This window comes from Salvia miltiorrhiza, chromosome 4 (assembly GCF_028751815.1).
Source record: "Salvia miltiorrhiza cultivar Shanhuang (shh) chromosome 4, IMPLAD_Smil_shh, whole genome shotgun sequence".
Lineage (NCBI taxonomy): Eukaryota > Viridiplantae > Streptophyta > Magnoliopsida > Lamiales > Lamiaceae > Salvia > Salvia miltiorrhiza.
Genome location: NC_080390.1, coordinates 39,007,468 through 39,021,996, shown reverse-complemented (window position 1 = coordinate 39,021,996; position 14,529 = coordinate 39,007,468). Strand labels below are relative to the sequence as shown.

General features: G+C 47.2%; 1 protein-coding gene and 1 long non-coding RNA gene across 2 annotated transcripts; both read left to right on the top strand.

Moving 5' to 3' along the window:
• The first annotated feature begins 277 nt into the window (after positions 1-277).
• LOC131021562 (uncharacterized) lies at positions 278-1,463 on the top strand. Its single transcript, XR_009100989.1, has 3 exons — positions 278-318; positions 386-443; positions 1,178-1,463. It is a non-coding gene; the product is annotated as an uncharacterized LOC131021562 (long non-coding RNA).
• A 75-nt stretch (positions 1,464-1,538) lies between these two features.
• LOC131023418 (uncharacterized) lies at positions 1,539-3,153 on the top strand. Its single transcript, XM_057952959.1, has 4 exons — positions 1,539-1,774; positions 1,849-1,978; positions 2,060-2,383; positions 2,812-3,153. The coding sequence occupies exons 1-4, from the start codon at positions 1,539-1,541 to the stop codon at positions 3,151-3,153; spliced, it is 1,032 nt and encodes a 343-aa protein (XP_057808942.1).
• The last annotated feature ends 11,376 nt before the right edge of the window (positions 3,154-14,529 follow it).

Sequence of the window (14,529 nt, the reverse complement as noted above, 5' to 3'; positions counted from 1 at the left end):
GGCCTCACCGCCGGTAAAAATATCGGCCGCCGGTAAATGTCAATTAATTTTTTTTTAATATATCAATAGAGGTGGCAATTTACCGCCGGTGATTAGCGGCAGCAAGATTGCCGCCGGTAATTGGAGATGCGGGTCGGCCATTAGCGGTGGGAATGGGCCGCCGCTAATTTTAAGCCCAAATTCGGGCTTCCAGCCCTAACTGGAACCAGAACAGAACAGCCCCCCCCTCCAGCCCCCCAGCCTCCCTGCTGCCGCTGCCGCCCGCTCCCTGCCGCTAGCTGCTCGCCGTCGCCGGTCGCCGCCGTCGCCTCCGTCAAGGTAAGCCCCTCCTTTCCTTCTCTCTCTCTCTCTCACCCTCTCTTCATCTTTCTCCTCCTAATTTCAGGCCAATCCTGCCGCCTCACCGCTCCTGCCACCGCACGGTTCCGCCGTCGACTCCCACGGTACACTCTCGTTTTTAATAGACTTTTATTTATTTGTTTATTTATTTATTATTTATTTGTTTGATTAAAATTAACTTAACTCTAATTAATTTATAGAATGTTTAAAGTATGATTAATTGAAATTAATTTGTTAGTTAGATTAATTTTAAATTGATTTAACTATAATTACTTTATATGATGTTTAAAGTATGATTAATTGAAATTAATTTATTAATTAGATTAATTTTAAATTGATTTACTATTATTTTGTTATATTAAGTATGCTAATATAAATTGATTTACTGTTTCGGATGAAATGATATGTTAATTAGATTAATTTTAAATTGATTTATTGTTTCGGATGAAATTTGTTAATTAGATTAATTTTAAATTGATTTACTATTTCGGATGAAATGATATGTTATTATGTATTGTGGGATAGATTTAATCAATTTCTTAAGGATCTTCTCCCTTTGGGATAGAAATTGATTATTTCTTAAGGATCTTCTCCCAACAAATGTTTGTGTTTGATTTTATTATCTTATTTTATTATTGTTTTATATGTTATTTTATTATTGTTTCGACATTGGGGGGCGGGTAGACCTAGTATAGGTTTAGTAAATTAGGACCACTATGGTCACTATAGTTGCTGGTAGAGTCGAGCACTTGGTAGTTAGGATAGTGCGGTTATGCTGTCGAAATTTTCTTAGATTCAAGTAATTTATTGTAGTTGATTTATTTTTATTTTCAATTAGAATTTGCAAGAATGAGTGATAATCGATCGTGGATGTACGCGAGATACAATGATCGTGCTGCATTTGAAACGGGACTTGAGAGTTTCCTCGAGTTTGCGATAAATCAAACAGCGTATACAGATGGAATTGGTAACATTAGGTGCCCGTGTAGGAAGTGTAAGAATAAAGTCTTTGCATCTGTACCTACAGTCAGAGAACATGTTACTAGGCGTGGATTTGTCCACAATTACATGAACTGGTGTTATCAAGGGGAAGCACCAGTGTATATGCCAGCAGAACATACTATAATGGAAATAAGCACCAGTGATCACTGTATACAGGTTGTGTCTATACTTATTTGAATCAATTTGAAATAGGTACCATGTCTCATCGTAGAGAATTTTTTGGGTTTGGTAGTCGATCTTCTGGGCCTGAGCAGGAGCGACAGTCCTCCTCAGGCTCTGGGCCGTACATTTCTGCGATTCCAGAGTCTGGTTCCCCTCCACAGACCGCTGCTGCATCTGGGTCTAGAAGGCCCAAAGGCAAATCAGTGGCGCAGATTAGGGCCGATTGTGCTAGGCGCGACGGGAGGATCCTCTTTCAGAGGAATACTGATGGGTAAGTATTTTTATTTAAATCATTATTTGTCTATATCAAGTAATTCTTTAAATTATTTTGATATATTGGTACAGTAAGTTGATCGAGCCCCCGGGGATCTCCACCAATTGCACGAACTCGTTTAAGAGGATTCCGAACCCAGGCGGGTACACGTGGAAGTTACCTCCGCCAACGGTGCAGGAGTTGTATTTTGAGGAATTCAAGGTAAATGAATTTCTACTATATATAAATTTATCATTATATATTGTTAAAATGTTATATTAATTTAACCAATATATTCAACAGAAAGAGTTTGCTTGGAACCCTGATGATGAGGCTGATGTGAAAAAAATGTGGTTAGACAAGGCCCGCAAAAGGTACAGTGACAACATGAGCGAGTATAAGAGACAGCTCAAGGAGAAGACCGAGGCAGGGGAGATGATGGAGACACCGCTGGGCATGTCCGACACCTTTTGGACGGGACTCAAGGCATACTGGGATCAAGATGAGGTTAAGGCCGTTTCTAGGCGCGCACGTGAGAACCGATACTCTGAGCCCGATGGAGTTGGTACAGGGATCAGTCGGCACGTTGGAGGGTCTCAGTCGAGTCGTATTCTGCAGCAGAGTCTGGTTAGTAATTATCGATTAAGTATTTATCTAATAAATATAAATATTAATATATATATATATATAATATTAAGTATTAAATACTTAATATTATATATATATATATATATATTACCTTATATATATTATATTATAAATATATATTAAGTATTTATCTAATAAATAAATATATATATATATATATATATATATATATATATATTACCTTATTTATCTTATATAAATGCATGAACAACTCGTGGATGGTGAAGTCCCCCCAACTGCATCTAACTACAGCACTTTCCTCTGCCTACACATGTACGCAGATGGAACTTTTGTGTCAGAAAAGGATGCCAACCTTGATGTAAATGTTTAAGTTTGAACAAATATTAGTAATACATAGTAAAATGTATTTATTTTATAATAATTGTGTATTGTTATGTATGAATTAGGCGGAGATTCATTGCGTTGCTGCTGAGACAGGACGAGAGGACCGACTCGATGAGGTCTACTTGGAGCTCGTACGTCCCGGTAGGTCACGACTGTACGGCACTGAAAGTGCCGGTGTGAGCCAGTTTAGTAGGGGGTCTACTAACAGTACAGGCTCTTCCCAGATGTCTCAGCGAATGTATGAGACTCGGATCTCCACACTGGAGGAGCGTCTCCAAAGGGCTGAGGAGGATAGGGCGGCCCAAGAAGCAGCACGTGAGGCCGGACGAGCAGTACGTGAGGCCCTTGAGCAGCGGATGAGTCAGTTCGAGGAGATACTGAGGCGGTCGGGTCAGCTACCTTGAGCATCACTTCTATGTATCTATATCATGTTGAACTTTTTTTTTTTATTTATGTTATGTTTCTGAACAAACACAATTACACTTGAACTTTGTTTAACATTTGTGTTTTGTTGAACAATTTAATTGTTTTATGTTTTCAAATCGTCCTTGGTGTTTACGGAACCAACACCTAAATCTATAAAAGGAAACATAAAATTCTACCTAGTCGAGAAGGCTGGAAAGAGTAAAAGTAGCTGATCGGAAACCTTGCGCGAGAGAGAAAACAACTATTGTATTCGAAAATATGAGAGAGCGTCAAAAAATGATACACGAGCTCGAGCCTTATTTATAGATTTACAAGCGGAGGGGTAAAATAGTAAAAACGTCTTCGGTGCATGCGTCCTGCGTGATAGAAGGGTACAATGGTAATTCTAATAATACGCGGGAGACCTTCCCGCGCGTTTATTGGCTCCTCTGATGGAAATGTCCTCTCTGGTGAAGGCGTCTTCTCTGGTGATGTTGACATCTCTGGCATGAAGGACTCCTTTGATGGGGTTGACTTCTATGATGATGATGACTTCTCTGATGAAGTTGACTTCTCTGATGATGATGACTTCTCTGATGAAGTTGACTTCTCTGATGATGATGACTTCTCTGACGATGGTGACTTTTCCGGAGCGGATGACTCCTCTGGAGAAGAGTGCTCCTCTGTCAAGAGTGACTTCTCTGGTGCGGATGACTCCTCTGGCTAGGGTCATTCCTCTGATGGATGAAATCCTTCTGGTAAAAAATGGTTCTTCTGACCCATACGGTTCCTCTGATGAGAGTGATTCCCCTGATTTGTACTCTCTCCCTACTCTGCATATATTGCTCCTCACCAACCACTCCCCCCTCTATTCTGGTTGAACCGGGTATTCTTCGTGTTCGACCAGTGGTGTGTTATCAGCATCAATACTTTGTTGTTTTCCTTGACCCCTGTAAATCATAAAGACATAAACATTTTGACATTATGAGAGAATAAAAAGAAGCCCTGTAAATTGTTCTCTGGCGTTTTTATTACTCCTGCCCGCTGGTTTGGCTAGTTCACTCTGGAGAGGTGCAACTAGTCAGAGGACTCGCCCGCGTGGATGACGTCATCCGCATTAAATGTCTGTCCAGTCTACAGTATTTTTCCCGTACCCCGAGGTTACTTTTTAACCTTTGCGTCCTTTCGCCTTTCTGTAGAAATTCTCATCCGCTGATTTCTTCCGTATGCCACGTGCCGTTCATCCCGCGTGCTGGTGGTTACCCGCGTACAATCTTACTTAGCCGATTCGAACTCCCCTTTTTTCACTATTCTTCTTCTCCAAGTTTTCCGAGCGAATTTCCTGCATTTTCCGACGATTTCCTCACTGTTCCGGCATTCTCCCACGACCCTTCCGCTCCAGGTTTTACCGTCCATCTTTCTCTGGTCTAGGTAACTCGCGTATCCTCTTCACTGCAATTTTGTGTTTAATCGTAGTGTAGTGGAATAACTGTTGGTGCTCTGATTGAGCGTGCTAGAAACCCTAGGGTTGGCATCTCCCGTCATGGCCTGCACCTCCGCCCCTCAACCCTCTCGCTCGCCCTCTCCTTCTGCCCGAGACCCTTCATCTTCCTCCCCATCGCGGCAAGATCTTGAAAATCTTCCTTCCCCTTCTGTTTCTGACGAATCTCAAACTGCACCCCCTCCTTCTCCATCTAAGAAAAAAGGGAAAAAGCCCCGCCAACCCCCCAAAAGTGTTCCTCCATCCCGCCTTGGTGTCGCGGAGGTGGCAAAATTGAAAAGCAAATGTAGGCGTCCTGCAGGTTTGAAGTTCGAGACCTTCTCTAAAGATTCAACGCCTCCTGAAAGCCTTCGTCATCCCAAGGTGATAGTTGTTTGGAAAGCACAGATAGATGCTGGTTTAAGGCTTCCTCCCCCTACCTTGCTGGTTGACGTTTGTAATTACTTTCACATCCCCTTTTTTCAAGTCGCTCCTTCTGCTATCCGGAGGTTATATGCCTTCCATGTTTTGTGCCGGGCTAACGGCGTTGGGGACACCGCCAAGCTATTTTGTCAGACCCAGACCCTTCGCATGCAAGGCAGTCCTTTGTACAGTTTTGCCTCTCACCCTAAATATCATACTACTTTTTTTTCCTCCCTGAATTCCTTGGATAAGGGCTTCCTGAAATATTATTGTTATGTGCGCACCTTTTTCGGCAACTGGCGCGATTATGGTGCCTCGGAGCTGGAATGGCATACAAGTCGCACTACTTATAAACCAGCCTCTTCCGAAGTCCCTTCTACCCGTGACCAGAGTATTATAGCTCACCTTAATGCTATGAATAAGGCCCAGCCTCTAGACTGTAGGTACCTGGCCGAGAACAATTCCTCTCTGGCATATAATGGTCTGTTTCCCCTGTATCCAGAGAGATCAATAGGTAAAAAATATACATTAGAAAACTCATTAGCTTTTGTTACCCTGCTTTTAATGATGTGAAATTTTGGTTTGCAGATATGTCTTGGAGATCAAAATGTGGGGACAATTTGCCTGACACCCCTTCTCTTGCTGGCCGCGGAGCACATGGCCCAAGCGGTTCTGCTTCCGGAACAAGTCCCTCGGAGCAGCCTGCTGGGTCCGAACTGATCCCCATTCCCCCTGTAGTTGAAATCCCAGAGGGGAATGTGGAAGCCTCGCACACCTTTGATGCGGAGGAAGTTGATGCGGGGGCTCTTGTTCACAGACGTAGGCACTCCAGTGCTGGTGACACCGCTGACACCCGTGAAGAAGATATCCAAGTCGTGGATATTATCGATGAGGTTCCTTCACCTGATTCGGCTCCCGATGCCACCCTTGCCGATCTTACGAAGAAGAGGAAGAGAGGTTCCCTGATCTCTGTGGGTGAGAAGGAGAGACAGGAGGGCCTAAAAAAGGCTGGCAAGTCCTCAGAGCCAGCGAGGAGGTCTGCTGGTGGTGTGAAGATTCTCACTCCTGCTGGGGACAAGGGCAAAGGGCCAACGAAGAAGTCAGCTGGTGGGTCCAAGGTTCTCCCCTCTGCCGGTGGAAAGGGTAAGGGCAAAGCTGTGGTACCCTCGGCTGCTGAGTCAGAGGATCTTGTTCCTGGGCCCATTTCGAGTTTATCGGGTAAGGCATTAGTTAATGCGCTGCTAGCTCGTGTCCACTCGGAGGACCAGGAGAAAGTGGAGAATTTATCTCGGGCGTCTCTGGCTACTCAGCTATGCCAGTTGGCTCTTCAGGTACCCTGCATATTATATCTTTTGCCATAAAAAATTCGGGTTACTAACCTCTCTATTGTTCTGTTGGGCCCCCTTTTGTTTGCTTGCAGGTAGAGTCACGGTTATGGGGTGCCGTTAAGTGCATCCATGACTATGATATGGCAGAGAAGGAAAGAGAAAAAGAGCAGGTAGAGGTCGCCAAGCGCGATGATGTTGTTGCTGGAGTTGTGGAGCGCTTGAGCAAGGCTGAAGCGGAGGTTGTTGAGTTGAAAGCTAAATTAGCTCAGGTGGAGGTGGAGAGGGCTTCCTTGGCCTCCGAATTGTCGAGGGCCACGAAAGAGGGCCATGAATGCCTGGCCAGGTTCAAAGCTAGTTATGAAAGAGACTACGAGGAAGCCAGGCGGGGCTGGAAAAGGATACTTGTGGAAGCTCAGAACCGCGCGTTCGTCCTGGGGGCTCGAGATCAACGCCTGGAGTATTTTTTGTCTCCGCGGGGTCAACATTTCCTGGGGTTGATGCTGGAAGGCACTCTGGAGGCCTTCAAAAAGACTCCCGAATACTTGGCGGATTTTGGACCCCTCTTTGCTTATGTGATAGAGCAAACAGCTTCCAAGGCACTGGAGATGGCGGGTGCCACCCCAGAGCAACTTGCCACTTTGAATTTCAGAGCCCTGATGGATAACCTCCAGGATGAGGAGATAAATAAGCGGATGGGGATCCCTGCGCATTCTCCAGAGAAACCAGAGTGGTGGTACCCAGTACTAGAGAAAGCCATTCCCTATTTTTCTCTTGGGATTGGATCTGACTCGCTGCCGTCTACTCCCGTGTATGCTCCTACGTTCTGTGCTTCCCTGGCGCGCTTTGTGAACCGGCTGTGGGATCCTTCTGGCGAGAGCTCCCGAACATTTTCCCAATTCGGCCTGGAGCCTCCCCTGCCTTCTGACATAGCGGCTTCTGTCTTCACCGACTCTGCCTCTTCCCCTGCTGCGGTGGAACAACTATTCGACCTGTACCGAAATGAGGATCTGTATGTGCAGGAGGCTGCAAAGTTGTTGGATTTGGGAGTTCGTCTTCCTCAAGTGAAGGAAACTGGCCTGTTGCCGGTGTTCACAGAGAAAGCCGTTTCTGGCCATGCTTCTGCCAGTGGTGTTCCTCCCCCAATTTCATCTGTCTCTGCTCCTGTCTCCTCCGCTGCTGCTCAAGCTGCTTCTGTTCCTCCCTCTTGATGTTCCCCCTTTTTCTCCTGACCTTATCAAAAGGAAAATTTTGTAACTCTTTAATTTGTACCAACTGAACACTTACCACCGGTTTTTGATGTACATCTTTGCTTCTTGGGCATGCTTTTAATGAAATTTCATCCCCGTGTCCGCTTCTTTGATCTCTGTTGTTTGTGTTGTTTTCGCTGCCTGTTGAGGTGGGGTTTATATTTCCGTCTTTCCCCTGTTGATTTGAATTGGCTTGTTATGATTGTTGTTGATGCTTCTCGGATCCCCTTCCTTGGAATCGCTTTAATTTTTTGTTATGAGGATTTCGTTGGTTCCTCTGGCGAGGGTTGTAATGACTCCTCTGGCGAGGATTGAGATGACTCCTCTGGCGAGGATTGTGATGACTCCTCTGGCGAGGATTGTGATGACTCCTCTGGCGAGGATTGAGATGACTCCTCTGGCGAGGATTGTGATGACTCCTCTGGCGAGGATTGTGATGACTCCTCTGGCGAGGATTGAGATGACTCCTCTGGCGAGGATTGAGATGATTCCTCTGGCGAGGATTGAGATGACTCCTCTGGCGAGGATTGAGATGACTCCTCTGGCGAGGATTGAGATGACTCCTCTGGCGAGGATTGTGATGACTCCTCTGGCGAGGATTGTGATGACTCCTCTGGCGAGGATTGAGATGATTCCTCTGGCGAGGGTTTGGTTGGTTCTTCTGGACGGGATTTTATCACCTCCTCTGCCGAGGATTTGGTTGACTTCTTTGTTGGCAATTCCGTACTTCCCCTCCAAGCTGCTTCCCATCCGTGCTGCTTCCCATCCGAGCTGCTTCCCATTCAAGCTTGAGCACTCTGCGCGGAGCATGGAAGACCCAGAGGGTGCAACCAACTTTCGCGGCTTACGATTAAATAGTAACCCTCTGCGTGGAGCATGGAAGGCACGGGTGGCACGACCAACTTTCACGGCTTACGATTGAATAGTAACCCTCTGCGTGGAGCATGGAAGACCCGGATGGCACGACCAACTTTCACGGCTTACGATTAAATGAACACCCTGCACGAGGCTTGGCAGACCCGGGGGGTGCACACCACCTCTCGTGACTTACGGTTAAGGACAACCTCTGCGCGGAGCATGGAGGACCCGGGGGGTGTAACCAACTTTCGCGGCTTATGATTATGTGCCACCTCTGCGCGGAGCATGGAAGGCCCGGATGGCGCGACCAACTTTCGCGGCTTACGATTGAATAGTAACCCCCTGCACGGAGCATGGAAGACCCGGGGGGTGCGACCAACTTTCGTGGCTTACGGTTAAAGGTCCACCCTGCACGGAGTTTGGCGGACCCGGGGGATGCACACCACCTTCCATGGCTTACGGTTAAGTGAACACCCTGCACGAGGCTTGGCAGACCCGGGGGGTGCACACCACCTCTCGTGACTTACGGTTAAGGACAACCTCTGCGCGGAGCATGGAGGACCCGGGGGGTGTAACCAACTTTCGCGGCTTACGATTATGTGCCACCTCTGTGCGGAGCATGGAAGGCCCGGTTGGCACGACCAACTTTCGCGGCTTACGATTGAAAGAACACCCTGCACGGAGCATGGAGGACCCGGGGGGTGCCACCAACTTTCGTGGCTTACGGTTAAAGCAACCTCTGCGCGGAGCATGGAAAACCCGGGGGGTGCAACCAACTTTCGCGGCTTATGATTAAGTGCTATCTCTGCGCGGAGCATGGAGGGCCCAGGTGGCGCAACCAACTTTCGCGGCTTACGATTGACAGGAACACCCTGCACGGAGCATGGAGGACCCGGGGGGTGCCGCCAACTTTCGTGGCTTACGGTTAAAGCAACCTCTGCGCGGAGCATGGAAAACCCGGGGGGTGCAACCAACTTTCGCGGCTTACGATTAAGTGCTATCTCTGCGCGGAGCATGGAGGGCCCGGATGGCACAACCAACTTTCGCGGCTTACGATTGTCAGGAACCCCTCTGTTCTCGTTGAGCGTGACCCCTCTGCTCTGGTGGAGCGTAATTCCTCTGGTTTGCCCTAGTCTTGCTGAGAAGCAATTTTGAATTTGAAAATTGGGGACTACGGGTATACACCCTACTCCCCCCTCTGGTGACATGTGCAATACTCTGTTATGAACATGTTGGCCCAATTATTTCTTACTCCCTTTTCCGGCCCATAAGCTCATGTGGGCCCATTACCCCTTAGCCCCTTTCTTAAGCCCAGAATCGCCTCTATATATATCCTCTTCCGATCCTTCAAACCCTGGATTCTGTTGATGTTTTGCCTCCCTAGATCGGTTGTAAGGCACTTAAGTAAGGGAATTTCCCCTCTAAACACTCACATCCCTGAGGGCTCCGCCTTTTCCCCTGTGCTTCTGGTGTAGATCTCTAACTTTGTGGTTGTAACGAGTGGAGTTCCCTTGCTTGAGTGTTTTATAGCCAGGCTTCTCAGATCTAGACGTTGATTTCCCAGATCTGGGCGTTGGTTCCTCAGATCTGGCCTTTGGTTTGTTCCTTCTCTGTATTCTTTCTTTTTGGCATTTTGACTTGTTGTTTTTCTTGGTATTCTGCAGACACAAAGTGGAGTTGAGGTAGATCTGAGAGGTGAGCGTGTCCCAGCCACAAAGAAGGACTCGGAGCGTTAGATCATGGAAGAAGAGACGTCCATCCCTGATGCTTGTTTTCCCTTTGACCTGCTAAGAAGCAGTTTTTTGTATTTGTTTCTCCCTTGTCCTGCTAAGAAGCAGTTTGCATTTTGAATTTAAAAATTGAGGATTATGGGTATACACCCTACTCCCCCCTCTGGTGACATGTGCAGTGCTCTGCACGAACATGTTAGGTAGCATATGTAACGTAAGAAAACAAGAATTGAAATAAACAAACACAACACCAGGGAATTCCCTAGAACCACATATCTGTTTTATTGATATTATGGCCCCGGACCTCGTTAAAACCCCTGTGGGGAAAAAGAGTATCCGGTCTACAAGTGATTACTCCTGCTAAGAAGCAGTTATACATAGAACTTTTTGAGTGTGTTTATATTCCATGGTCTGGGTAGAGCTCTGCCGTCTGAATCCGACAATATGTACGCACCGCCTCCCAAAACCTCTGTGACGATGTATGGCCCTTCCCAATTGGCTTCGAACTTACCCACCGCCTTTAATGCATCAGCTCGCTTGAGAACCAAATCTCCCTTCGATAATTTCCTCACTCTGACTCGTTTGTCATATCCCGCTTTGATAATGCCTTTGTACTTGGCCGCTCTGACACGGGCTTCCTCCCTCTGTGCCTCCACCAAGTCCAGCTCTGCTCGGCGGAGCTCCTCATTGTGCTCAGTGTCATACGTGGTAATCCGGTATGATTCTAGTCGTGCCTCTGCTGGTATCACCGCATTGGATCCATACACCAGTGTGAATGGTGCCTCCCCTGTCGCCGTTTTTGGACTAGTTCGGTAAGCCCAAAGAACGGTATCCAGCTCCTCCACCCACTTCCCTCTGCTCTGATTTAGCCTCTTCTTGATGCCCTCACATATGGTCCTATTAGCCAATTCCACTTGTCCATTTTCCTGTGGGTGAGCCACCGAGATAAACCGCTGTGTGATATCCATTCGATCGCAGAAGTCCGCAACCCGTTGCCCTGTAAATTGAGTCCCATTATCAGACACGATGATGCGTGGCACTCCGAATCTGCAACAGATATTCCTCCAGATAAAACGTTCCACTGTAACCTCATCGATCTTGCTCACGGCCTCAGCTTCGACCCATTTAGAAAAATAGTCCACTGCCACAATGAGAAAGCATTTCCCTCCAGGTGCTGTAGGCAGCTTCCCAACTATATCAATGCCCCATTTATCAAACGGACAAGCAGCGTACATTACACCCATGGGCTCCCCTGGTATGTTGATTTTCCCGGCATGCCGCTGGCAAGCTTCACACTTGCGGACAAACTCTCTGGCTTCCTGGTTGATGTGAGGCCAATAAAACCCTGCCCGAATGATCTTGCGTACAAGGTCTCGAAATCCGGTGTGTCCGCCGCAGCAACCTGCATGAATCTCTTTCAGAGCAAAGTTAGCTTCCTCTGGCGATAAACATTTTAGCAGAGGTTGAGTAAAAGATCTTTTGAAGAGTTGATCATTGATTAGACAGTAATTTTCATAACGGGCCATCTGGTTGGACTCTCTGCTTAGCCGCTCCCCTGTCTTTAGGAAGTGTATAATCGGAGCCCGCCAATCATCTCTAATCTCTACCGAGAATACCTGCGAAGTTTCCATCTCTCTGGTATCACAGAGTAGAATAATTTCATCACTCCAAGTTTGCTCCACCGCGCTAGCCATTCGCGCTAGTAGATCCGCTTTTGTATTCTCCTCCCGTGAAATCTGCTCGAGCTTGAATTCCATGAACTTTTCTTTCATTCCGCTGATTTTTGTATGGTACGCCTTCATCCTCTGATCCTTGATATTATAACTTCCCGAGAACTGTTGTGCAACCAGCTGGGAGTCTGTTTTTATAATAACACACTCAGCTTTAAGCTCTGATAGGATATGAGCCCCTCTGACCACGGCCTCATACTCCGCCTCATTGTTAGATAACCGACAGGTGAATTTGATGGCGAACTGGTATGTCCCATAACCTGGCGAAGTAATATAAACCCCGATTCCGCACCCCTCTTTTGTTACTGACCCATCCACATAAGCCACCCAGAACTCTGGTATGGGACGACGAGTTGTTTCTTGTATGAAGTCTGCCAATGCCTGCGCCTTGATCGCCGTTCGTGGCTCGTACTCTACATCATATTCCCCTAGTTCCACAGCCCATTTGACCATTCTTCCCGACAAATCCGCTCGCCCCAAAACTTGTTTAAAAGGTAAAGACGTGCGTACCACCACTCGATGTGAAAGGAAATAAGGCCTCAGCTTTCTTGCCGTGATCATGACCGCCAGAGCCGCCTTCTCGATCTCTGTGTAGTTGAGCTCAGGGCCCTGAATAATTCTGCTGACAAAATAGATAGGTCTCTGATGACTTCCTTCCTCTCTGATTAGCACAGAGCTGATTGACTCCTCCCCCATAGCTATGTATAAATACAACGTTTCTCCCGGGACCGGCTTGGTCAGGGTTGGGAGTTTCGCTAGGTATACTTTAAGATCCTCAAACGCTGCGCGGCATTCCTCTGTCCACAAAAACTTGGATCCCTTCCTCAGTACTTTGAAAAACGGCATGCTCCGTTCTGCCGATCTCGATATAAACCTGCTTAGGGCAGTGATACGGCCGTTCAGAGTCTGCACCTCCTTGATTCCTCTAGGCGGTGTCATTTTCAAAATAGCTTTGACCTTGTCGGCGTTGACCTCAATCCCTGCTGGTGTGACTTTATACCCCAAAAATTTCCCTGTTGTGACCCCAAAAGTGCACTTTGCTGGGTTCAACATGAGTCTGTGATCTCTGACTACTGTGAAGATCTCTTCCAGATCAGACACATGGTCCTCTGCCCTGTTACTCCGCACGAGCATATCGTCTACGTATACTGAGATATTCTTAGCAAGCTGTTCTTTGAAAATTTTCTCCATCATCCGCTGATATGTGGCTCCTGCATTCTTCAGACCGAACGGCATACTCTTCCACCCATATACTCCACAACAGACGGCAAAGGCCGTTTTGGCGATGTCTCCCATGTTCATCTTTACTTGATGATACCCTTGATACGCATCCATCATGGATAATAAGGCACATCCTGAAGTGGAGTCCACCAATTGGTCAATCCTCGGCAGAGGATAGTGGTCCTTCGGACAAGCAGCGTTTAAATCTCGGAAATCCACACACATCCTCCATGTGTTTGTTTTCTTGGGTACCATTACTGCGTTTGAGATCCACTCTGGGTACTGTACTTCCACAATATGCCCAGCTTTCAATAGTTCATAGACCTGCTCTCTGATGGCAGCGTCCTTTTCAGCCCCAAAATTCCTTGTCCGTTGCTTTACCGGCTTGACCTTAGGGTCCACGTTGAGGCAATGCTCTGCCAACCCTCTATCGATTCCCTTCAAATCTGAGGTATTACAAGCGAACACATCCGCATTTCGTCGAAGACAACCAATGAGCTCTTCTCTGACTTGATCACTCATGGCCGATCCAATCTTAGTCTGGAAACCCTCTTTCCCTGGAAATAACTCTATCATATTGCAAACATCGCTAGTGGACACCAGCGCGGTTTTCTCTGTGGAGTCTCTGTCCTTTAATAAATCCGCCAACTCTTGGCGCTCCTCTGCTGGGGCATGCACCTCGCCCACTTTCCCCCTCTTCCGGGCGTTCGACCCCTCTGTCCATCTTTCCCTTTTCTGCCCCGCTGACTGTGTGAGCATTTGCACGTGGCATGCTTTTGATGTCGTCTGATCGCCACAAACTTCTCCCACTCTTCCACCCTCGATTGGAAACTTCATTTTTAGGTGAAACAAAGAGATAACCGCCTTGAATGCCGTCAAGGCGGGCCGGCCGAGTATGACATTGTACGAGGGTTTAGGCATATCCACCACTAAGAAACGTACCATCCTTGTTTTGTTGCCCGCCGCTGTACTGCCAAGAATCAACGGCAGCTCTACATACCCCAGGGGCATGACCATCTCTCCTCCAAACCCAAACAGAGGAGCATTTGTCGGCTCAACATGAGCGTTAATTCCCATATTTTGAAGACATTCCTTGTACAAGATGTTTACAGCACTGCCCGAATCCACGAAAATACGGTGAATAATGCAGCCGGCAATGTCCGCCGTGATGACCAGCGCATCATCATGCGGATACATTAATGTACGTATATCCTCTGCTCCGAAAGTGATTGCCGGCTCTTCTGCCGCGCTGGTGACTTCCATGACCCTTTTAGGATAATACCCTGTTTTGACTGCTCTGACGACTTGCTTTTTAGCCCTATTTGATGTGGGCATCCCGTTTTCCCCACAAATCATGT

Excerpts from the sequence above, each read along its gene's own strand:
- LOC131023418 (XM_057952959.1), top strand. The coding sequence starts at position 1,539 with ATGTCTCATCGTAGAGAATTTTTTGGGTTTGGTAGTCGATCTTCTGGG. Across the intron at positions 1,775-1,848 it reads TTTCAGAGGAATACTGATGG|TAAGTTGATCGAGCCCCCGG; the intron begins GTAAGTATTTTT and ends ATATTGGTACAG. Across the intron at positions 2,384-2,811 it reads GTATTCTGCAGCAGAGTCTG|GCGGAGATTCATTGCGTTGC; the intron begins GTTAGTAATTAT and ends TGTATGAATTAG.